Source organism: Bubalus kerabau, chromosome 4 (assembly GCF_029407905.1).
Source record: "Bubalus kerabau isolate K-KA32 ecotype Philippines breed swamp buffalo chromosome 4, PCC_UOA_SB_1v2, whole genome shotgun sequence".
Lineage (NCBI taxonomy): Eukaryota > Metazoa > Chordata > Mammalia > Artiodactyla > Bovidae > Bubalus > Bubalus kerabau.
The window spans coordinates 7,604,738-7,628,823 of record NC_073627.1 but is presented as its reverse complement, the minus strand read 5'-3'; the positions used below and the strand labels follow the sequence as shown (position 1 = coordinate 7,628,823).

The 24,086-nt window shown below is 49.0% G+C and overlaps 2 protein-coding genes across 4 annotated transcripts in view; one reads left to right on the top strand and one right to left on the bottom strand.

The window, feature by feature from the left end:
• The window catches only part of RAB37 (RAB37, member RAS oncogene family), a 68,050-nt gene that overhangs the window by 26,654 nt on the left and 17,310 nt on the right, over positions 1 to 24,086 (bottom strand). The gene's annotated exons all lie outside the window — the stretch shown is intronic.
• Positions 1,883 to 22,105, top strand: CD300LF (CD300 molecule like family member f). 3 transcript variants are annotated; one of them, XM_055575066.1, is made up of 7 exons: positions 1,883 to 3,450; positions 14,507 to 14,836; positions 16,260 to 16,287; positions 17,535 to 17,644; positions 19,983 to 20,005; positions 20,302 to 20,451; positions 20,919 to 22,105. In XM_055575066.1, the coding sequence occupies exons 1-7, from the start codon at positions 3,408 to 3,410 to the stop codon at positions 21,135 to 21,137; spliced, it is 903 nt and encodes a 300-aa protein (XP_055431041.1). In that variant the 5' UTR covers positions 1,883 to 3,407; the 3' UTR covers positions 21,138 to 22,105. The 3 variants fall into 3 exon arrangements, with proteins under 3 accessions (XP_055431041.1, XP_055431040.1, XP_055431039.1); XM_055575065.1 differs by having other exon boundaries at positions 16,188 to 16,287; positions 20,982 to 22,105; XM_055575064.1 differs by having other exon boundaries at positions 16,188 to 16,287.

Genomic DNA, 24,086 nt, shown 5'->3' with positions numbered 1-24,086 from the left:
AGATCTCAGGTGCAACAACCAAGACCCGGCACAGACAAATAAATAAATAACACACACACACACACACACAAAAGGGGGGGAAAAGAATCCTTAAATATGAATACAGAATTTGATATAGGGGCCTGGGCAAGTGAGGGGTGCTGACATTTAAGTTCCATCAGATTTGTGGCCTCTTCCTCACTTTCACAAAGAAGCTCGAAGCCCCAGTGAGGGGAGCCGTCGTCTTGCTGGTGGCAGAGCCCAGAAGGAGACCGGTTCAGCCCAGCGTTGGCACCTGGATTCTGGGTGGCTGTCTGCTCTGGTCCCATGATGTCTGGCTAAGCACTGTTTGCATTTGCTCCTCCATTGAGAGTATTAGTTCCTTCAGGTCCACCTGGTTTAGACTTTGGTTTTGCAATTCTCCAGTGGGCCTGGCAACTGCCATCTCGTGGACTTTCTCTAGAGTGGGAGAGACCCAGTGATACCGGCCTTTCCCATACAGGGGCTCCTCCCCCTGCCTGCGTGCCCTTACTTCAGTCGTGTCTGACTCTCTGTGAGCCACGGACTGGGGCCCGCCAGGCTCCTCTGTCCATGGGATTCTCCAGGCAAGAATACTGCAGTGGGTTGCCATGCCCTCCTCCAGGGGATCTTTCTGACCCAGGGATCAAATCTGTATCTCTGAGGTCTCCTACCTGGCAGGTGGGTTCTTTACCACTAGCGCCACCTGGGAAGCTCCTGAAAAGATTGAGTCCAGAAAAAGATTGTAGTTTGTAAGCCCAATGTGACCTAGAGAGGCAGCTTGAGCGCGTTTCTGTTCCTAGTCATCAGGACAACCCAACGATTGCATCAACACACACACACTGCACATGTGGACATGAATTATTTGAGCAAACTCTGGAGATAGTGGAGGGCAGAGGAGCCTGGTGTACCACAGTCCGTGGGGTTGCAGAGAGTGATAGCAACTGAACCACAACACCTGTGCACACGTAACACTAGCACACACGGTACAATGCACACTCGTAACACAGCTCCCACACACGGGCCCAGGCACAAACATGGACACACCACACATGTGCCCATACATACATGCACGCGTGACACAGTCACACACACAGGTGCTTCAGAGCAGGAGAATCTCAGATGATCCGTGCAATCCCTTCCTTCACACATGGAGATGTGGGAGCCCAGCGAGGTAACAGACTCGTGCAGATGTCGATGGCCAAGCCAGGAGGAGAGCCTCAAATGGGTCATTGAAAACACGGGGCTCCCAGAAGAGCCTGACACTCCTCTAGTCCCCAGAGGCATTTGTGAAGAGGAATAGACTCGCTGTCACTTAGAGACATTCAGAGAATTCTTTCTTTTTTTGATGTGGACCGCTTTTAAAGTCTTTATTGAATTTGTTATATTTTTGTTTCTGTTTTATGGCCATGAGGTATGTGGGGTCTTAGCTCCTTGAGCAGGGATTAAGCCAGCACCGGCTGCGTTGGAAGGTGAAGTCTTTCTTTCTTTCTTTTTAATAAACTTTACTGAGGTATAATTTATGTACAATAAAAGCCGCACATTGTAGGGTATAAGTGAAAGAGTTTTAACAAATATATATACCAATGTAATCACTACCCCAATCAAGATACAAAGAAATTGGCATCTTCCCTAGAAGTGTGGAAGGTATCTTAACCTCTGGATCACCAGGGATGTCCCCAGAGAATTCTCTTTGGTTGATTCCAAGCAGAATCTCTGTTTTTGACCCAGGAAGGCCCAGGATCAGAGGGTCAGGACACAGGCTGAAATTTGGAGCAGCTCAGAGACTGTTCGCTTCTTACTGACTGTGCCCGAGAAAGGAAAGATCACCCCACACCCCTCAAAGCATGTGCCCCTTGCTTTCCAGGGTGCCCCATCTTACTTAACTCATCGGTCATTTCCCCTGGAAGCCAAATGATGTCTCTGTTTGCTGAGGCCAGATGTCTCTCAGGATAGCTATTCAGGGTCACAGGCTGAGGATGGCTCTGCCGAGCAGCAGGGTAGGGACGGAGGGCTGAGTGAGTTCTCACTCTGTATCATTGACCTGACTTGACCGCCTGGAAGGATGTAATGTGAGAAGCCAATTCTGGCCACATCCTGGAAAACCCTTGCTTATCAGCTGCTGCATTTTCCTGTGCAAGTAACCCTTCTGACACCTAGTCACTCCCGATAAGGACACGAGGGGCTCAGATCTCTCCTGGGGACTCACTCGGTCCCCGAGACATCACCAGGTACGCGGGGCACACGGCAAAAGTGCCTCCAGGAACAAAATCTGAGAAAGGTCTGGTCCTTTCCTAATTTCTGGGCTTCATCCCAGGTCTTGCTGGGACTCTGATAGGGGAAGGGAGGGAAGGATGGCAACTCTGACAACACAGAAAGGGAGTCAGACGGGGGAGCTGGTGGGTGCATCCTTTACGGCCACTGTAAGAGGTAGTCATTGCAGTGTGTATTGAGGGGGTGAGGTGCTGGGGGTGGATAGCCATGAACAATGAGCTGGTTTCTTCAGGAAGGTATGACTGACAAGTTTCTGGAGGATTCAGCCTAGAATCGATATTCACAGATGCTCACCTTCTAAGCTGGGCACAGTGATAAGAGTTTCTGGTATGTTCTCAGGACAGAGGCCCCTCTTGCCCACTGGACCAGGAGTTCCCTGATCACATATTCCTACTCTTTGAGCCCTTTTCTTTTAGTAGGTACTCTGTTTTTTTTTTTTAATGAATTAATGTATTTATTAAAAAATTTTTTTGGCTGCCCCATGAGCCGCCTGGGATCTTAGTTTCCTAACCAGAGATCGAAACCTTGCCCCCTGTACTGGAACCTGTACCACCAGGGAAGTCCCAGTTGTGTGGGTTTTGATACTTCCTCATCCTCTGCTTCCCATCTCTGGTCTAGCTTGGAATCTAGAATCTCTCCTGTGACTCTGGCCCAAGCACCACTGTGATTAAGTAGAATTCCTGAGCTTCCGGGCTCCTGAGCATTCAGCTATGCTTGAAATCCCACGTGTAGGCCATTGTGTCCATCAGTCTCGGCTCTCCACAACTTCTCCAGTGGTACCAGGCTCCCCCTATCCCAATCTTCCCACCAGGGGAGAAGGACTGAGTAAAAGCTGCTCAGACCCAGCGGGTCTGCAACCTTCAAGGCTGAGAAGGAGCAGAGTTCTCCTTTTAGAGAACCCGTCGAGGCTCCGGCCAGGGAGGTATTTCTCAAAAGCTTATTCACGATCGCTTCTTGCATGGCCTTGAAATTTCACCCATCCTGCCTCCTTCCGCTTTTCATCTGATTTGCCAGTGGGAAAGGACCAAAGGAGGAAGTGCGAGAGTGAGAGTAAGCGAAAGCAGAAGGGCTGGAAGCAAAGGAGGCTGCAGCTGGTTCTCCCTGACACGCTGCACCTGAAGCCGTGCGAAGACAAGATGCACCTGCCGCTGTTGTTCTGCCTCTTCCTCCAGCTTTCAGGTGAGTGGGCCGCGGGTCTGTTTGCCCAGGGAAAGTTGATGGGGGCAGGAGGAAGTGCCTGGCAGAGGAAAGAGCAGGCTCAGCAAGGCGTCCTGCTGAGGCACCAGCTCTGTTTCTAAGCAGTTCCTCCAGTTGTGAGTGTGTGTTTCATCCACTCAACCCTGCGCTCAGTGTTTCAGGGCCCACACAGCCAACGCAGAAGGTGGAGCGTGGTCTTCACGATGAAGCCAGCACCAGGCATAACTCCTGACCTCTGGGGGCTGATCCTTTAGAATGGACAGACTGGTGGCTGCCACTGGTGGGGGAGAAGCAGAGGCGCCCTGGGTGCTCAGGAGAAGTGGGGAGTATGCACCCCTGCTCTCACCTTCCAGAAAGTGTTATGAGCAAGGGAAGCCTCTGGAGAAGGGGTGAGGGTGAAGGGGACCTGGAAGGAAGGGAAGCAGGGGATTTGCCTGATGGAGTGGAAGAGATGGTTCTAGGCTTTTGGGGAAGAAAGAAATAGAATGGAAAGGTCGAGAGAAGCTAAGCATGGTAGGATGAGGAGGAAAAGGGGGCTAGGATGTGAGCAGAGACAGAGGGTTGAAGTCAACTTGAAGTTGATGGAGACCTTTTTGTTTTTTTGGCCATGCCACGCAGGACAAGGGATCTTAGTCACCCAACCAAGGATTGAACCCATGGTTAAGACTTGTTAGAAGTGCGAGTCTTAACCACTGGACATCCAGGGAAGTCCCATGGATCTCACTGTGATTAAAAGTCAAGGGGGTCTTCTTGGCTTGGACAGGTTGGGGGACCGCAGAGCTCAGTGTCTGAGCACCTTCTGTCTCTAGAGTCAGCCTCTTGTTGATCTCACCTCCTCTCTGAGATGGCTCCCATTTTTGTATCCCTAGCCTGGACATCTCCCTGCGCTCCAGAATCTTCTATCTAGCTCTCCATTCGACTTCTTCACTCAGATGTTGACATTTCTTTTTTTTTTTTGTCCATACCCTGAGCTGTGGGGTCTCAGTTCCTGGACCAGGGAAGGAACCTGGGTCCCTGCAGAACCTCAACCACTGGACCGCCAGGGAAGTCCCAGATGTTATTTCAAATGTGGCCTGACCACATCTCCTCTGTCAAATTCCTTTCTCTCCCATCTAGGTGTTTGGCAACTCCATCTTTTCAGGTGCTCAGGCAGAACCCCAGGGGCATCCATCACTTCTCTCATATCTCATAGTGAGCCTTTGAAATGTAAGCCAGATCCTGTCTCTTCTCTGGTCAAAACTGTCCAATGACCTCCATCCTAGAGTACAAATCCAAAGTCCTTACAGAGGCCACCAGGTGGTACCATCTGGGTCTCCCTCCACACCATCTCCCGGTCTCCTCTTGCACTCTGCTCCCTCTGGCTCAACCCACCCCAGCCATCCCAGCCTCTTCGATGTTCTTTGACCATACCAGGCATGCTCCCACCACAGGCCCTCAGCCCTTGATGTTCAATCTGCACAGTGCTCTTCTTCAGAGAGCCAAGGCTCCAGTCCTCACTTCCTTCCCATTTTTGCTTCTCATTGAAGCCATCATTGATGACCCTAATGAAAAGAGCCATTCTCTGGACTTCCCTGATGGCCCAGTGGTTAAGATTTTGCACTTCCACTGCAGGGGGCTTGTGTTTGACTCCTGGTTGGGGAAGTTCCACATGCCACGCGGTGTGGCCAAAAAGAAGAAGAAGAAGAAAAAGCAATTCCCTTGCATTACTTTTCTCCATGCTTTATCCTCTCCCTTCCCTCACTTTGATAGAATATAAACTTCAGGAGGGCCAGGATTTTTGTGCCTACAACCACGACAGGTGCAGTTGAGACAAATAGTGAGTATTGGTTGAATGAGTGAATGCATCTAATGGACAGGGAACAGTGATTCCTATAATGCCCATCCCACCCCACCCCCCCAATCTTTGTCCTTCTACTTTATAGAATCAAACAATTGAGGCTGTTAACATTACCTGGAGAGGACATTGCTCATGGGATTGTAAAATGGTGCAGCCACTTTGGAAAGCAATTTGACATTCATGAAAATATTAAACATGTGGTTACCACATGAGCCAGCAATTCCACTCCTAGGTATATATCCAAGAGAATGAAGGACATACGTCCATGTAAAAAACGTGTATGCAAATGTTCACGGCAACGTAGTTCATGGGAGGTAAAGAGCGGAAACAGTCTAAGTGCTTGTCAACTGATGGATGGATAAATTAAAACTTGGTGTACTCATACCATGGTACACTAGTCATAAAAATGAAGGAGGTACTGACATGTGCTACAATCTGGATAAATCTGGAAAACATTAAGCTAGGTAAAGAATTCAAACACAAAAGGGTGTATGTTATATTATTCCATGCATACGAAATGTTTAGAATATGTAACTTCATAGAGACAGTAGATTAGTTGTCCCCAGGGGCTGGGGAGCGAGTTAGGGGGAGGGACTCCTTCATACGGGGTCTCTCTTAGGAGAGAGACCCCTCTCTCTTAGATGACTATGTTCTGGAATTAATGGTGATGTTTGTACAGCTTCGTGAGTATCTCACAAAACCGCTGAACTGTACAACTTAAAAGAGTGAATTGCGTGATGTGTGAATTATATCTCAATAAGAAAATAATCAAAGAGCAGAGAGAAGACTTAGGAGCAGTTATGGTCTCCTGAGAAAACTTTCTGTGGTCGCCTTTGGATCTGAGGCTCCAGATGGCACGACAGCTGGACAGTCCTTTGTGACCTGTGACTGTCTCCCATGGTCTGCTTTGATCATTCAGTCCATCGGGCGTAGAAATGGAAATGATACTTATAAGCAGCGATGCATGCTGTGAGCAAAGCTAAGCGCCATGCCCCGACTCAGGGGGCGGGGGGAGTGCTTTCGATGGGGTGGGCTTAGAAGGAGCCCTCTGAGGGGAGCCACCTTCGCTGAGAACTGGAGGACAAGAAGGAGCAGGTACTTCAGATCAAGGAAGTTTCTCAGGCACAGGGGACAGCAAGGCTCTCATATGGAAATGAGCTTGACCTTGGTACTCTGAGGAACAGAAGGCCTTTGTTACAGGCCCCACATGCTCCTGTTGGGGCTGATTGGGAGGTTCTCTGCTGTGTGCTCTTTGTGACCCCATGGACTGTAGTCTACCAGGCTCCTCTGTCCAGGAAATTCTCCAGGCAAGAATACTGGAGCGGGTTGCCATTTTTTCCTCCAAGGGATCTTCCTGACCCAGGGATTGAACCCACGTCCTCTGTCTCCTGTGTTACAGGCTGATTCTTTATCCACTGAGCCACTGGTGGGGAGGTTGCTTTTCTCTGTTAGGGGAAAAGGTCTTAGAGGAGGAGAGAGACATGTGGCTCGTAGGTGGCTGGAGATGGCTTGTGGATGCTCAGCCTTGAGTTTCGGTGTGGAAACAGAGGAGGTAGATCTGGGGTGAGAAGTTAGGGGACAAACTGACAAGCAAGGTGGGGAAGGCATATAGAGGGTTTTGTTCTTCCCCCTGACATCTGGAACAGGGGAACTTGATGGCTAGCAGATGTGAGAGTATGTGTATGTACATGGTTTGGGAGGGATTAAGACAGAGCAGGAATGTTTGTCTGAAGCAGAACCGGCACAGCTGTGTGCTGATAAGAACCTAGTCACCATTGTGAACCTTGGTGCCAACCTGTGACCAGCCTCAACCATAGGACTTCCGATCACAAGCAACACATTTAACCAGCACTGCTTCCTTCTTCTTGAGAGCTCACTGTTGCAAAAGTACGCAGAAAACAACCCAGAACTTTCCTCGGGGCTTTATAGCAATTCATTTTCTGTGAGAAGCAAGACTTTTAATAACTCTGTTTCATGGCTCAGTGATAAAGAATCTGCCTGCCAATGCAGGAGATGCAGGTTGGATCCCTGAGTCGGGACGATCCCCTGGAGAAGGAAATGGCAACCCACTGCAATATTCTTGCCTGGGAAATCCCATGGACCAAGGAGCCTATTGGACTACAGTCCATGGGGTTGCAAAAATGTTGGACACGGCTTAGCGACTAAGCAGCAATAACAAAATTTTTTTTCAGAGAAAAATTAGCTGCCTTGTCCCACTTGGCCTCACCGTAAGTGGTGGCAGAGGTGGACCAGACCCCAGATGTGTTGACCCAGAGTGGACACTAGCTGATGTCCCCTGTTGAGCTGGAGGCAGGCTCTAGTCCCGCCTGTTGCTTACTAACACTGAGTCAGTCACCTCCCTCCTGCAGCTCAGTTTCCACCTGATCTAGGATTATTCTCCATCATCCAGGCTGTGAGTAGCCATGCCCAGTGAAGGTGCTGCTTCTTGGAGCTCCGGGCTGCCTCTGGGCTAGGACGGTTCCCCAAAGCAGAGCCAGTACTCTGCCAAGGTTGATGGGGAGTGGGCTTCCCAAAGAGGGGTCTGAGAAGGGAGTGGACAGATGGTTCAAGGGTCAATGCGGGCATGCTCAGTCTCTCAATTGTATCTGACTCTCTGGGACCCCATGGACTGTAGCCCACCAGGCACCTCTGTCCATGGAATTCTGCAGGCTAGGATACTGGAGCAGGTTGCCATTTCCTACTCCAGAGGATCTTCCTGACCCAGGAATTGAACCCACGTCTCCTGCACTGGCAGGCGGGTGCTTTACCACTGCGCTACCAAGGAAGCCCAAAACTAAATGCTCTACAAGCCATTAGAGTCGTGGCAACTACAGATGAGGTGGCCACCTATGTTAGAGTCCTAGGGCTCTGGGACAAACAACCACAAACATAGGGGATTAGAAGAACGCAAATTTATATTACAGTCTAGAGATCAGAAGTCTAAAATGAGTCAACAGGACAACATTTCTCCTGGCGGCTCTAGGGGGAGAATTCAACCCCTTGACTCGTCTAACTTTCAGAAGCTGCCCGATCTCCCTGGGATGTGGCCCCACATCACTGCAGCCCCCGCTCCACGATCATCTCTCCTTCTCTGACCCTGACTCTCCTGCCTCCCTCTGATAAGGACTTTCCTTAATTCAATCACACCTGCACAGACCTTTTTTGCCATGTAAGGCTGATTGTGTTCACAGGTTTTGGGGGTTAGGACTTCTTTAGGGGCTGTTACTATTAAACCACCACACTATTGAACAGCCCTGTCCAGACATTTGTTTTTCTATGATTTTTAAAGTAATCAGATCAGATCAGATCAGTCGCTCAGTCGTGTCCGACTCTTTGTGACCCCATGAATCGCAGCACGCCAGGCCTCCCTGTCCATCACCAACTCCCGGAGTTCATTCAGACTCACGTCCATCGAGTCAGTGATGCCATCCAGCCATCTCATCCTCTGTCGTCCCCTTCTCCTCCTGCTCCCAATCCCTCCCAGCATCAGAGTCTTTTCCAATGAATCAACTCTTTGCATGAGGTGGCCAAAGTATTGGAGTTTCAGCTTTAGCATCATTCCTTCCAAAGAAATCCCAGGGCTGATCTCCTTCAGAATGGACTGGTTGGATCTCCTTGCAGTCCAAGGGACTCTCAAGAGTCTTCTCCAGCACCACAGTTCAAAAGCATCAATTCTTCGGCGCTCAGCCTTCTTCACAGTCCAACTCTCACATCCATACATGACCACAGGAAAAACCATAGCCTTGACTGGATGAAACTTTGTTGGCAAAGTAATGTCTCTGCTTTGAAAGTAATAAGTTCTTATTATTGATACTTGGAAAAGTACAGGAAAAAAAAAGTGAAGTACAGAAAAAAAATGAAGAATTAGGAAAAATAAAAAACCTCATGTCTGTCTTAATGCTCAAGGCAACCAGTTGTTAACATTCTAGCTTATTTTTGATCTTTTTTATGCATTTTAAAAAGTTAGTTGATATTATACTGTACATGATTTAAAAAAGCCCTAATTTTCACTTCATATGAGAATGTTCCACATAATTAAAAATATTTCTAAGCCTCATTATCAGTGTTTGCATTATCTCATTATGTACTTATTTCCCCAACTGATGGAAGTGGTTTGTCTCCTGTATTTTTGCTCACTATGTAACGAATCTTTTTGCACACCCTTTTTGTGTGCCTCTCTGGTTGTTTCCTGAGGACTAAATCCTAGAAGTATCATTACTGGATCAAAGGGCATGCCTCTGTTTGACACATGAAACTGCCTTATGGCTTTCTGTGTGTTTGAACCAGTTACCTTCCTTCCAGCATCTTCTCCTAGTGCCTGGACCCCCTGGCCTTGGTCAGCAAAACGTGAATCATCAACACTTGGTTGAATCGATATATGACAAGCGGTGTTGTCTTCCACATTTCTTGTTTGTTACGTTGTTTAAATTGAACACTTGAATTTTATTAGCCACTGAATTTCTTCTTTGGGACTTGCCTCTTATGTCTCATCAGTTTTCCAAATGGAGTCCTAAATGTTTTTCTTCTATACATTCTTAATCAAGAGAGACACTATTGGGAATAGTATCTTCCCTGGGGGCCCAGTGGTTAAGACTCTGACTTCCAAGGCAGCAAGTGCACGTTCGATTTTTGTTTCCTGTCCTTCGTTAATTTTAATTTTCGAAACTGCTCCCTGTCATCTAGAAATTTTATAAATATTCATTTCTATTTTCTTCCAGTTTTAAAAATGCTTTCCTGTTTTATGCTGACCTCCTTCAGTTCAGTTCAGTTCAGTCGCTCAGTCGTGTCTGACTCTTTGCGACCCCATGAATTGCAGCACATCAGGCCTCCCTGTCCATCACCAACTCCCGGAGTTCACTCCAACTCACGTCCATTGAGTCAGTGATGCCATCCAGCCATCTCATCCTCTGTCGTCCCCTTCTCCTCCTGCCCCCAATCCCTCCCAGCATCAGAGTCTTTTCCAATGAGTCAACTCTTCGCATCAGGTGGCCAAAGTATTGGAGTTTCAGCTTTAGCATCATTCCCCTTCCAAAGAACACCCAGGACTGATCTCCTTTAGAATGGACTGGTTGGATCTCCTTGCAGTCCAAGGGACTCTCAAGAGTCTTCTTTAACACCACAGTTCAAAAGCATCAATCCTTCAGTGCTCAGCTTTCTTCACAGTCCAACTCTCACATCCATACATGACCACTGGAAGGAAAAACCATAGCCTTGACTAGACGGACCTTTGTTGGCAAAGTAATATCTCTTCTTTTTAATATGCTATCTAGGTTGGTCATAACTTTCCTTCCAAGGAGTAAGCATCTTTTAATTTCATGGCTGCAGTCACCATCTGCAGTGATTTTGGAGCCCCCCAAAATAAAGTCTGACACTGTTTCCACTGTTTCCCCATCTATTTCCCATGAAGTGATGGGACCAGATGCCATGATCTTCGTTTTCTGAATGTTGAGCTTTAAGCCAACTTTTTCACTCTCCTCTTTCACTTTCATCAACAGGCTGACCTCCTTAATCTCTCTATATTTACCTAATGGAGTGCACCGAGAGGCGGCGGGAGAGGGTTATGCCCTCACTCTTCCCTTTCCTGTTTACTGTTTTAGTTTTCTATATTGTTTCTGTTTAGTTGCTCAGTCATGTCCGACTCTTTGCGACCCCATGGACTGCAGCATGCCCAGGCTTCCCTGTCCTTCACTATCTCCTGGAGTTTGCTCAGACTCATGTCCATTGTGTCGATGATGCTATCCAACCATCTCATCCTCTGCCATCCCCCTCTCCTCCTGCCTTCAATCTTTTCCAGCATCAGGGTCTTTTCCAATGAGTCTGCTCTTTGCATCAGGTGGTCCAAGTATTGAAGCCTCAGCATCAGTCCTTCCAATGAATATTCAGGACTGATTTCCTTTAGTATTGACTGGTTTGATCTTCTTGCTGTCCAAGGGACTCTCAAGAGTCTTCTCCAGCACCAAAATTCAAAAGCATCAATTCTTTGGCACTCAGCCTTCTTAAAGGTCCAACTCTCACATCTGTACATGACTACTGGAAAAGCCATAGCTTTGACTATCTGGACCTTTGTCAGCGAAGTGATGTCTCTGCTTTTTAATACACTGTCAAAGCTTTTCTTCCAAGGAGCAAGCATCTTTTAACTTTGTGGCTGCAGTCACTGTCTGCAGTATTTTGGAGCCCAAGAAAATAAGATCTGCCACTGATTTCACTGTTTCCCCATCTACTTGCCATGAAATGATGGGACCGGATATCATGATCTTAGTTTTTTGAATGTTAAGTTTTTAAGCCAGCTTTTTCACTCTCCTCTTTCACCCTCATCAAGAGATTCTTTAATTTTTCTTCACTTTCGCCATAGTTTTCTATGGCATATAAAATTCTTAAATAGACTAGGTCTGTTTTTAGGCTCTTAACTGTGTTTGATTGAGGTGCTCACCTAGTCTTGTTAGATTTCCAAGCTGGCTTCTTTATTAGGCCTGGTACCATTTTAATATTTGGCAGGCAAGTCCTTACTCATTGCTCAAATTTCAGATGTTAAAAATTCTTGTCTCTTCATTTATTCAGATAACCTCTAGCATACATTACATATAATATTTATTACACATGCATGCATAGACATATATATATACACACACACATATATACTACACCTATGTATAGACAGAGATTATCAGAAAAAAATGTACATGTTCTAAAAATGTTCTGGGGGTTTTTGAGTTAAATCTTTAAATGTATTTGGAAAGGAAGAAAATTTTTGCAATATATAGCATTTTCATTCAGAATTATAATATAGCTCTTTTATGCGTAAACCTTTATGTCAGTCAAGAAAATTTCAAAGTGTTTGTGTATGATTTTTTTCTATAAGTCCTAATTGTTTCTGTTCAAGCTATTCCTTGGTATTTAGTACACTTTTATTGCTATTGTAAGTGAGCACTTTTCCATTTTGTTTTCCAATTACTTGTTAGTGGCTTACAGGAAAGCCACTGATTTTTAACACATTTATTGTGTTTTTAGCCACTCTACTGAATTCCATTAAAAATGAAAATCCTTTTAAATTGAAGATTTAAATATTTTCCCTAAATGTTATTATTTTCCCTCAAAATGATATATTTTATATTTTTCTGTGTCTCACTTCGTTGGTCAGAATTTCAGAAAATAACATGTACAGGTGGATAACACATACAGAAAAGTGGATACAGAATCAGTGTCCAGGTTGATGATTATAAAGTATACACCAATATCTCACAATCATTGCGGTATTTGCTGAGGCTTTTACTCAATAATCTTCATCAGATAAAGGAAGTTCTACTCTTAGTTTGCTAAGAGTTTTTAGAAAATCAAATGTGTGTTGACCATGTGGCATGTGGTCAGGGATCAAACCTGGGTCCCCTGCATTGGCAGGCAGATTCTTTACCACTGAGCCACCAGGGAAGCCTCTCTACTTCGTTAATTTTTATTACCTTCATTATTTCCTTTCTTCTAGTTTTTTCTGTCTTTCTACTCCTCCTTCTGTTTTTTGTTTTAACTTTTTAAATAAATGTTTGATATATTAAAGTCCTCTTTACTTTTCTAATACATGCATTTAGTGCTCTAAAATATCCCTAAGCAGAACACAACTGGTCTGCCAGCAGATGGGTCTGGGAGGCCCAGGCTAGGTTGCTATTGTTTCTATTTAAGCTGGTGTTTCAAAGAGAGATTTCACCCAGATTTGAGCTACTCCTCAAAAGTGTAAGGATCTGAAACCCCATCGCCTGCTTCTTGCATGAGGACAAAGGGAAAGTTGTCCCTCAACCCCATCCAGGGGCGTCTGCTCTCCAGACTGCCGAGCTCCTCACCACTTCCCGGCTTCTGACACGATGGCTGCCATTCCTCATGATGCTTGAGGTGTTGTTTCCTTACAGTAAAGAAATATTTCTCTGTATCTCCAATCTTTCAAAGAGGAGGAAATGGAAGAAAGAGCAAGAAAATCATATATATCAGAAAATGCTTCTGCTTTTCTCTATAATACTTGCCTTCCTGCAGGGCTGTAGTATTCAAGACAGTATGGATTCGCATTCTTGTTGTTGTTCAGTGGCTAAATCGTGTCCAACTCTTTGTGACCCCATGGACTGCAGCACACCAGGCTCCTTGGTCCTCCACCATCTCCTGGAATTCACTCAAATTCATGTCCATTGAGTCAGTGATGCTATCTAACCATCTATCCTATGCTGATACCTTCTGTGTTTGCCTTCAAACTTTCCCCACATCAGAGTGTTTTCTAATGAGGCAACTCTTCACATCAAGGGGCCAGAGTATTGGAACTTCATAAGGATAGATCAATGGAACAGAATGGAACATCCATAAAGAACTCACATATTTGCTTTTTGACAAAGCAGCCAAAGCAATTCAGTGGGAAGAAATGGGATCTGGGTAATAAAAATTCCAGAGCACTGGGAAACTGATCGGCATTACTCTTTTGGTCAATTTCAAAGGTGGGTCGGGAAGATCCCCTGGAGAAGGAAATGGCAACCCACTCTAGTATTCTCGCCTGGAAAATCCCATGGATGGAGGATCCTGGTAGGGTACAGTCCATGGGGTTGCAAAGAGCTGGACAGGACTGAGAGACTTCACTTTCACTTTTTCACTTTCCTACCAGGCTGGTTTACTACAGAACCAGTAGACATAATTAGAACCATTAGGAACAGTTTCTCCAGAGCTGGGTGATGGGGATGTTTCCCCTGGGGCTCCTGAGGTCGACAGTACAGAGTCATCTTCTGTGCAAATAAGTCCTTTGCTCTTTCCTCCCCATCAGACCAGAATAACACAGGGATGGCTGCAAACGGACATTGCTGGAAATGGAAAGGCTTACTGGCTACAGGCAGGGGCTGCTGCTGCTGCTGCTGCTAAGTCGCTTCAGTCGTGTCCGACTCTGTGCAACCCCATAGGTGGCAGCCCACCAGACAGGGGAAGAGGGGTTAATTATAGGAAGGTACTCTTGCTCTGTGTCAATGTTTTTGTTTCATTGAGATCTGTAGTTCTGTTTTCATGGGATTTTCTTGGTGACTTTGGCTAGAATTTTGAAGGACAAAAAGTCTGTCTTGGTCTGTCTTCCTTGACTGTTACTCTGCTCAGGAGGCCCTTGGGTCTGGTTGCACTATTCACAATGCAGGAGGCTGTGGCCCTGCCCCCAGGGCGGGAGGTGACAGGTACATGGATTTGTGTTTCCAGGCTCATCTGCCATCTCGGGTCCCAGAGCAGTGAGAGGTGTGGAGCAGGGCTCACTGACTGTGCGGTGTCGATACGACCCTGGGTATGAGCGCCACGTGAAGTGGTGGTGCCGGGGGGCTGCCTGGAACAACTGTCCCTTTGTTGTTAAAACCACTGGATCAGAGAAGGAGGTGAAGAAGGACCGCGTGTCCATCAGGGACAACCAGAAAGACCGCTCCTTCACCATCACCTTGGAGGAGCTCAGGCTAGACGATACAGACACTTACTGGTGTGGGATTGAGAGAACTGGAACTGACCTGGGGAACCCAGTAGAAGTGACCATTGACCCAGGTAAGAGTATGTGTGTGTGTGGACGTGTCTCTTCAGGGCCTGCTCTGTCCAGGGACCCAACTGTCCCTCAGAGGGAATGTCCCAGGGGTGGGGGAGTCCTGAGGGCTCACGGAGCCCCCGCTGACCACCTGGGCTGGGAGGGGCCGGGCTTCCCCTTGACGCTCTCCTGGCTCCAGGGCCACCTCCAGGCCGGGATCGGGCTTTCCCAGCACCCCGTTTCCCTGCGCACAGTCAGTGCCCGAGTCTGCTCCCAAGGAGATGAAGGTGGTGGGACCAGTGTCAGCCTGTGGGCCAAGGGACCCTCCTCTATGGGACCTGGAGACCCCGATTCCTGCCAGCACTTTCCTGGGACCCCTGCTGCCCTGGGGGTGTTCCTGCTCTTTCTGGAATTTGGGGTTGGGACTTCAGAGCTGCCATGCCCACCGCATGTTCCATATCCCAAATCAGGGGGAAGTTCTAGCCCAGTGGGGGATGCTGTGCTTAATTCTGGGGTCTGGAAAGGGCCTCACAGTCAGAAGGCTGCATTTCTGGTGCATGAAACCCCATCATGAGCCATTTATACATCTGAGTTGAAGAACACTCTCTTCCTCAATCCTTCTAGAAGGCAAACACTCCTGGGCATGTTAGCTCAGCAATCTTGGCTTGACATAATTTACCTATTGGGCTCTGCTTCTGCTGATCCTCAGATAGATGGCACCAGCTCATGGGGCACCTGTGTGGCAGGGGGGCTGGGTACACAGTCAACAGTCACCGCCCCGCCCTGTCCCCCCACACTCACACCTGGAACCTGTGAGGCTCATTATACTTGTAAAGTACAACACGTACATCATCTCATTCAATCCTGACAACATTCCTAAGAACTGTCCCCATTGTGGGAGCTTAATAACGTCCTCCAAGTGCAGGCTCTTCCTGAACCTCGGGATTTTGCTCAGGGCTGGTCCTGACCTTTGAAGTCGCAGATCTTGGCTGTGTCAGCTGCCTGGTAGCCCCCATTCTACTCCTGTCCTCGTGGATAAGTAGATGGGGGAGGCACTGGCCGCGGCCCCGTCACGAGCAGCTGGAGCATTTGAATTCTGCTGCCCTCCAGCTGCCCTTGGCCTGAGGTGACCCTGGGCACCTCTAACCTCCCTGGACCTGTGCCAGCCCCACTGCCTCTGAGGCTTTGAGTCTCCTGGAGGCCAGGGAAATATGAGCAGTCTGGGCTGTTGGCCCCTCCCTTGGCCCTGCTCCAGACACTCAGGATAGGGAGGTCCATGCTCCCCAAACCCCCATCCCCCAGACTCAGAGCCACGTGTAGGGTGGCGGGCGGGTGAGCAGGCAGAGTGGTGTGTAACCTGGTCTCTGTGCCAAGCACCAACTACAGTGCCGACCACCCCTCCCACCGCCTCCACCGTCAACACAAAAGATAATATTCACTTCTCAGCTGCGACCGGCCACCACTCCAATGACAGGTAAGTCAGCTCCGAGGCTGCCATTCCTCATGGACCATGGGGCCCAAACTCTGCGGAAGGGGGCACCCTTTGTAGTCCCAGGTCCCAGCCAGAGCTTGTTTCTGCACTCTTGGGCTCAAGGATGCTAGCACCCCCTCTCACTTGCTCTCACAGCTCAGGAGGCCAGAAATGAAACCAAGGTGTGGGCAGGTTGGCTCCTTCTTGGGACTCTAAAGTAGAGTCTGTCCCAGGCCAGTCTCCTCACTTTTGGGGGCTGCCGGTAAGCTGAGCATTCCTTGGCTTGTGGCAGCGTCATGCCAACCTTGGCCTCTGACATCACATGGCCTTCTCCCTGTGTGTCCATGTGCCCCGATTTCCGCCTCCCCCTTTTTAATTAATTTATTTGACTGCACTGAGTCTTAGTTGCGGTATGTAAACTCTTAGTTGCCAGCTGTGGGATCTAGTTCCCTGACCAGGAATTGAACCTGGCCCCCCTGCATTGGGAGTGAGGAGTCTTAGCCACTGGACCACCAATTTATCCTTTATAAGGACACCAGTCACTTGCCTTGGGCCCATCCTGATCCAGCGTGACCTCGTCTTAACTTGACGACCTCTGCAAAGATCTTGCTTCCAAACGGATCTCAGGTTCTGAGTGAACTACTGGGTGAAGGACGCTGTTCAGCCTGTACAGGGTGCGAGCAGAAAAATAGGAAAGCCTTCCCAGAGCCTTTGCCACGCAATTTCTGTTCGGCCTGCAGACCCACAGAAGCACTGTGTGGAACACTCCTCTCCGTCTTTTCTTTTTTCTTTTTTTAAAACCAGGACTTCCCTGGTGGTCCAGTGGCTAGAACATTGTGCTCCCAATGTGGAGGGCTTGGGTTTGATCCCAGCTAGATCCCATGTGCTGCAATTAAGAGTTTGCCTGCTGCAGCTAAGACTCAGCGCGAATAAATGAAATATTAAAAAAACATCTTTGGAGAACTCCCTGATGGTTCAGTGGTTAGGATTCCATGATTTCACTGTGGAGGGAGCAGGTTCAATCCCTGGTCAGGGGACTAAAATCCCATAAGCCCTGCGGTGCGGCCAAGAAAAGGGAAAAAAAAAAAAAAATCTTTGAGGGCCCCCAGGAGTAGGGGTTTCCTAGGCTGGAAACCACAGCCCTGCAGTCAGAAGGTCTAAAGGTGTGTGGCCATCTCTGCCCCCGGGTGGGTGGGATAAGGTCAAGGGGGGAGGTCAGCCACAGGGGCCTCCTCTGTCGTTTCCATCAGCGATGGCCTGAGGCTCAGTGTCCTCCTTCCTCTCATCTTTGCCGTGTTGCTGCTTCTCTCCATGGTGGCCTCGCTTGTGGCTTGGAGAATGGCGAAGCGACCGAAGAAAGGTGAGGGGACCGGGCTGATGCTGGGCTGGGCTGGGCTGGGCTGAGTAGCAGCGCGTAGGGTTGATGGCCCGCGTGGTCATCCCGGAGCCTTCGGACCCACGGATCACCTGCAGACTCCCGAAGGGTCGCTGTCCCGAAGGCCTCAGCAGCTGGCGGTTTGAGGGGCTGGAGCTTGGAGGTAAGCCCAGGAGCTTTCAACGACAGTCTGCCTTGAACATCCCTCCTTGTTCTTCTTGCCTCTTTGCTCTGCCTCCCTGTCCATTTCCTGATTTGGCTCTCGGTGGCAGAGGTGACGATGGCCTTAGGCAGGCAGCCCTTCTAGGGTACCCACACCCTTTAGAGTTTTGACCACCACTTCCTGGGGTTGTCACAGAGGGACTAAGTTGATGTGGGGGCAGGGGAGACACCCACAGGAAGGTATGCATACACGAGCGAATCGACACACAGGCGCATGAACCCATGGACACACATGCACGCGCAAACACCGCCCACACGTGAATGCACACGCGTGCTCGGACACACACATACAGTCCTCTGGGTTTCCTCAGAAATGTTGGTGGCCACTCCTCTTTTTATTTATTTTTGGCCATGCTGGGTCTTGGTTGCCGCTCAGGCTTTTCTCTAGCTGCGGCGAGCAGAGGCTACTCTCTAGTTGCAGGCTTCTTATTGCGGTGGCTTCTCCTGTTGCAGAGAACGGGCTCAGGGCGTGAGGACTTCAGTAGTTGTGGCTCCTGGGCTCCAGAGCACAGGCTCAACAGTTGTCGTGCATGGGCTTAGTTGCCCCAAGGCATGTGGGATCTTCCAGGACCAGGGATCGAACTCATGTGGCTTTGCATTGGCAGGCGGATTCTTTATCACTGAGCTACCAGGGATGACCCCAGGCCTATTTTTGCTCTTCCTCTTCTCCAGCCTTTTCTCAAGCTACCCTCCTGTTCTATGTAAATTTACCCTTTAGGGAAGGGCCCCTGCTCACGAGTCTGCACTTGTCAGTCATGAGGTTTGGCCTCAACCAACCCTTTTCCTGTCTGGCTCCACTTCCACATTCTTACAATGATTGCGCCTTCTCCTTCTCAGAATCCAGCGGCACCCAAGCTCTCACGGGGCCCTGACTCTTGGCTCATCATATTTTCTCCCAAATGTATTGTCTGTGACCTAAATACATTCTGTCCCACCTAAAAACCGGGTGGGGGCAGTTATATTATTTCTTTGTAGTCTCCAAAACTAGGTGCAGGAGATGGCAGGGAGATAAAGAAATAAGAACCAGCTGAAAGCTGGTCCATACAGTGTTGACTCAGCTCAAGTGCTTCACTTGGTGAGCAGCTTAGAACAATCCTGTCTCGTGAGCAAGCTGTGCTGCTGGAGCTTGTGTGCCTGGTACAGCCAGCACCGGGAAAGCATAGAACAGGCTCGGCCACCTAGCAGCCCACATCCCACCCAAAGACTAACCAGAACTCAATGGGACAAGGCTGTTGTTGTTTTGTTGTTTAGTCGCTCAGTCGTGTCCGACTCTTGTGTGACCCCAGGGACTGTAGCCCACCAGCCTCCTCTGTCCATGGGATTTCCCCAGGCAAGAATACTGGAGTGGGTTGCCGTTTCCTTCTCCAAGGGGTCTTCCGGACCCAGGGATCGAACCTGGGTCTTCTGCACTGGCGGGTGGATTCTTTACCACAGAAGGGTGATGAGACACACACAAATCAAATACCCTGGGAGCCGGCAAGGGAGGGATTCGACAGCCTGTGTAGCTGCGGAAAGTATGTGTGACTTGAGTTGACCCCTGAAAGATGACAGGCAGGTCAAGAAATGGTGGAGTTATGGGCAGAATTCCAGAAGTTTTAGGCTAAGCCTAATCCTAGAGGAGTTGATAGCTGGCAGGGCCACCTGAGCAACTGATCACACAGTTCTGCGATGTGGGGAATAGATGGACTGAGGTCTCCTTATTTGTCATCTGAAGGATGAGAATTAGAACCAGGTCTCTTCTCAGGTGGCTCAGCAGTAAAGAATCTGCCTGCAAGTCAGGAGATGCGGGTTTGATCCCTGAGTCAGGAAGATCCTCTGGAGTAGGAAATGGCAACCCGCTCCAGTATCCTTGCCTGGGAAGTTCCATGGACTGAGGGGCCTGGTGGGGCGACAGTTCACAAGATTGCAAGGAATTGGATGCAACTGAGAGACTGAGCGTGCATGTGCGCTTGTGCACACACACACACACACACACACACACTCACTCACTCACTCTTTTCTCTGAGCCTGAAGTCTAATTCACTTCATTTCTTCCCCAGACCTGGGGGCACGGGTGAGTCTCTGAATGGGCTTTCTAATTCTGGTTGTTTTTGTCTTTTAGCTGCTGGGACATCCCCAGTGCAGGTAAGAGAGTCCCTGAGGTCAGAGCAGAAACACTGGACACCTTGCCCTTCTTGTTTTCCATCTCCCAGGAGCACCGAGGCCCAAGTGCCTCAGACAATCCCTGTGTCCAAGTGCCCGTATGCTCACAACCCAGCTGCAAGGGCTGGGAAGGGGCCCAGGAAGATGCTGGAATCAGCAAGAAGGGAGGGGGCTTGGGAGGGGGCAGGTGTGGGAGGCTGAGAGGAAGTGGAGGTTGCAGAGGAAGCTGGGAGCCACGTGTCCCTCCATGGAAGAGAAACCTGAGTCTCGTCTCCTAGGTGCTTCAGCCCCCGGGGAGCGACATCTGCTACGCAGACCTGAACCTGCAGCAGATTGAAAAGCCCTCTGGCTCCTCCCGGAAGAAGGCCTCTGGGAGGGCCCCCTCCTCCCCGCAGGCCTACTCAGGGGACGGGGACTATGCCAATACGGTATGTGCTCGCTGAGGCTGCTGTGGGGCTCGGACCAGACCCGCTTTTGCCTCCTCCTTTGAGGCTGGGTTTTCTCTCGCCCACGTGGGAAGGTGGGCGCTGAGCAAACATGCAGCCATCGAAAGACTGGCTGGCAGAGCCCCTGCAGGCTTTTGGCCTTTGGCATCACCTCCATACCAGACCTCAGCACTGGAGACTCAGAGCCCAGTCAGACACGGTCCATATGCTGGGTGCGGCCGAGTGACCTGGTATTCTGTGCAAAATGTGCTGCCCTGGCACAGAATTGAGGGAGAGCACCTTCTGCTACTCAGGGTGCCTGGCTGAATGGAGGGAGGAGGGGCTGGAGGGCCTGGGAGAAGCCTCCAGAAGTCCTGGAGGGTCTGTCTCCTTGGGGTCCTCCAAGGCCTCCTCCACATGTGGGCAGCCTCCAGCCAGCACCTCTAACCCCAAGGACATCTTCACTGCAGGCTGATGTTTTCAGGGACAACATCCCCTACACCCCTCTAACCCCGAAGACATCTTCACTGCAGGCTGAGGTTTCCAGGGACAGCATCACCTACGCGGCTCTGTCTTTGGACACCTCGGATGAACAGCCAATCTACAGCAACATGGAGCATCTCAACACCCCCGCTCCCAGCAGGATCCTCGAGAAGTCCACGGAGTATAGCACCATCAGAAAGCCTTAGCCTCAGCCCCAGAGGCCCCTCTCTGAGCCCCCTCGGGACCTCTGAGTTCCTTCCTGTTCCATTTGTCTGCTTTCTGCCCCCTCTGTCCCCTCAGGGGACCAGCCAGTGACTGAGGTCTCTGACTGATGAAGCTGGCATCATGGCCAGCTCTGGTCTGATGGCATGGGGTCTGGTCTCAGGGAGCTTCTGAGGGCTAGACAGGGGTCTTTCCACATTCTGTTCTCTCCCACACAGCTTGAGACAGGGTTGAGGATACAATCTGGAGCTGCTTAGGGAGTAAGCAGGACGATAATGGTAACAACAGTAGTTCACTTTTATTTATTGCTTATCATGGGTGGTGGGCTTCCCTGGTAGCTCAGACGGTAAAGAATCTGCCCGCAATGTGGGAGACTCTGGTTTGATCCCTGGATTGGGAAGATCCCTTGGAGAAAGGAATGGCAACCCACTTCAGTACTCTTGCCTGGAGAGTCCCGTGGACAGGCTACAGTCCACAGGGTCACAAAGAGCTGGACACAACTGAGTGACTCACACTTTCACTTTATCATGAATGGTGGACTGAATAGTGGTCCTTGAAGTTATTTGCATCCAAATCCCCAGAACCTGGGAACATTACCTTCTGGGGCAAAGGGGACTGTGTAGATGTAATGGAGTCAAGGATCTGGGGATGGGGAGATTATTCTGGGTTATCCAGCTGGGCCCTAAAAATAAGCCCAAGGGTCCTTATAAGAGGGAAGTGAGAGGGTCACAGAGAAGAAGATGGTGATGGCGGTAGGAGCAGAGGTCAGGACGATATGGGCAGGACCCAGGGAATACCACAGCCTCCAGGAGCTGGAAAAGGCAGGAACGGAGCCTTCCCTGGGGTGCCCAGAAGAGTCAGCCCGTCCGACACCTTGACTTCAGCCCAGTGAGACTGATTTTCTACTTCTGGCCTCCACAATTACAGGAGAATAAATTATTATTTTCACGAAGCCACTGTGTTTGTGGTAATTTGTTACAGGAGCAATAGGAAAAATATACTCTTGTGACAGGTACTCGTCCCTAAATGCTTTACCTGCAGTAACTAATTTACTCCTTGTTACAACCCTAAGAAGATGCTTTCATTACTGTCTCCACCTTACAGATGAGGAATCTGGGCACAGAGATGGTCAGTGACTTACCAAGTTTTACCCCTAGCAAGTGGATGAACTGAAATTTGAACTTGGGCATTTGGCTCCAGAGTCCAGAGTCTGGGCCACCACCTGGACTCTGTATAAGGAGAACAGTGTGTGTGAGTGAGTGTGTGTGTGTGTGTGTGTGTGCACACACGTACACAGTTACTCACACAGGGATAGTCAGTGAGTATCTATAGATGCTGGACTGGGACTTCCCTGGTGGTCTGGTAGCTAAGATTCTGAGCTCCCAATGCAGGGGGTCTGGGTTTGGTCCCCGGTCAGTGAATGAAATCCCACATGCCACAGCTAGGAGTTCAGACGCCACAGTTAAACAGCAAAGATCTGCATGCCGTAACTAAGACCCAGCACAGCCAAATTAAAAAAATGTATATTATAGATGCCGGACTTACTGACTTTATCCTAGGGTCCCAACCCCACTCTCTCTGGAATTCTGACTCCTGCTTTAGCTTGTCATCTCCATGGTTGCCAAATTAGTCCAGTCCCTGGCCGGGAGTCCTCTTGTTCTCTGCCCCTGAGTCTATCCTCCTCCCAGCAGCCACGGCTCCCTGTTTGCCCCAGGACCCTCTTTCTGGCTACTCTTCCCCTGACTGCCCTGCTCTGTCCATGCTGGCCTTTCTCCTGTCCATCTAACTTTTATTTACCTCAGTCAGCCTTTAAAATAGGCACCTACCAGATGTTTCGCTGGATATAAAGTTTTTTTAATCCCAGATTCCAGTCATCTGGATGGATGGCATTCTGAAAAGGGATCTTTTCATGTCCTTAGAGATGGAGTTGACTAGGCCCTGGTATTTGTAAACTTTGTCCAGTCCATTCTATAGTTAGCCAGGCAGAGGACTTCTGAGTGGTGATCCTCACAGGAGGCACTTAAGTTCTTCCGGTGTTGGGTCATGACTGCAGGAATCTGTCTTGAATCCAGCCTAATTTGTTCAAGCTTGAGAGCGCTGGACAAATGGTCAGGGTGGGGGAAGGGAGGCAAACACATGCAAGAGGACCGAAGGAAACCGTTTCTTAATGTTTAGAGATAACCATCTTGGTGTTGTCTCAGCTGTATTCGGCTTTTCCATAGAGACTTTGCTACGGCAGACTTTGGGTTCTGGACTAGCACCTTGGTTGCAAGGGAGAGAAAATTCAGATAAGGTTCATTTGGCCCGAGTGAGGGTGGCAGTTACCATTTCCCAGGAAAGCACGCTCTGTTAGGACAAACTCCAAGATGTTTAACCACTCAATTCCGGTTGAGTGCCCAGTTATTTATAGCCTGACGACGGTGCCGGAGTTTCCCTCCTTTGGTTTTTGAATCATTAATATTTAAAGATTCCACTTTATAAAACATTGGAGGGTTTGGATAGTCTCCTTTTGAGAATACATGTGTATTTCTGGCTTTCAGAAGACAGAGCCCCTCCCCCAACGTTTTTTTTTTTAAACTGAAGTATAGCTGATTTACAATGTTATGTTAATTTCCGTTGTACAACAAAGTGATTCAGTTATACATATATATTCTTTTAAAATATCCTTTTCTCTATGGCTTATTGCAGGATAGTGAATGCAGCTCCCTGTGCTGTTTAGCAGGAGCTCATTGTGTGCCCATCCTATGGGAGTTTGCATTAACCCCAGACCCCAGTCCATCCCTCTCCTGCCCTCCCTCCTCCTTGCCAACCACAGGTCTGTTCTGAATGGACCAAGCCCTTCTGAGGGTCAGTTGAGAGTCATATACCATTAATATATATACATTGGATTGGGACTTGCCCAGTGGTCTGACTCTGTGCTTCCAATGCAGGTT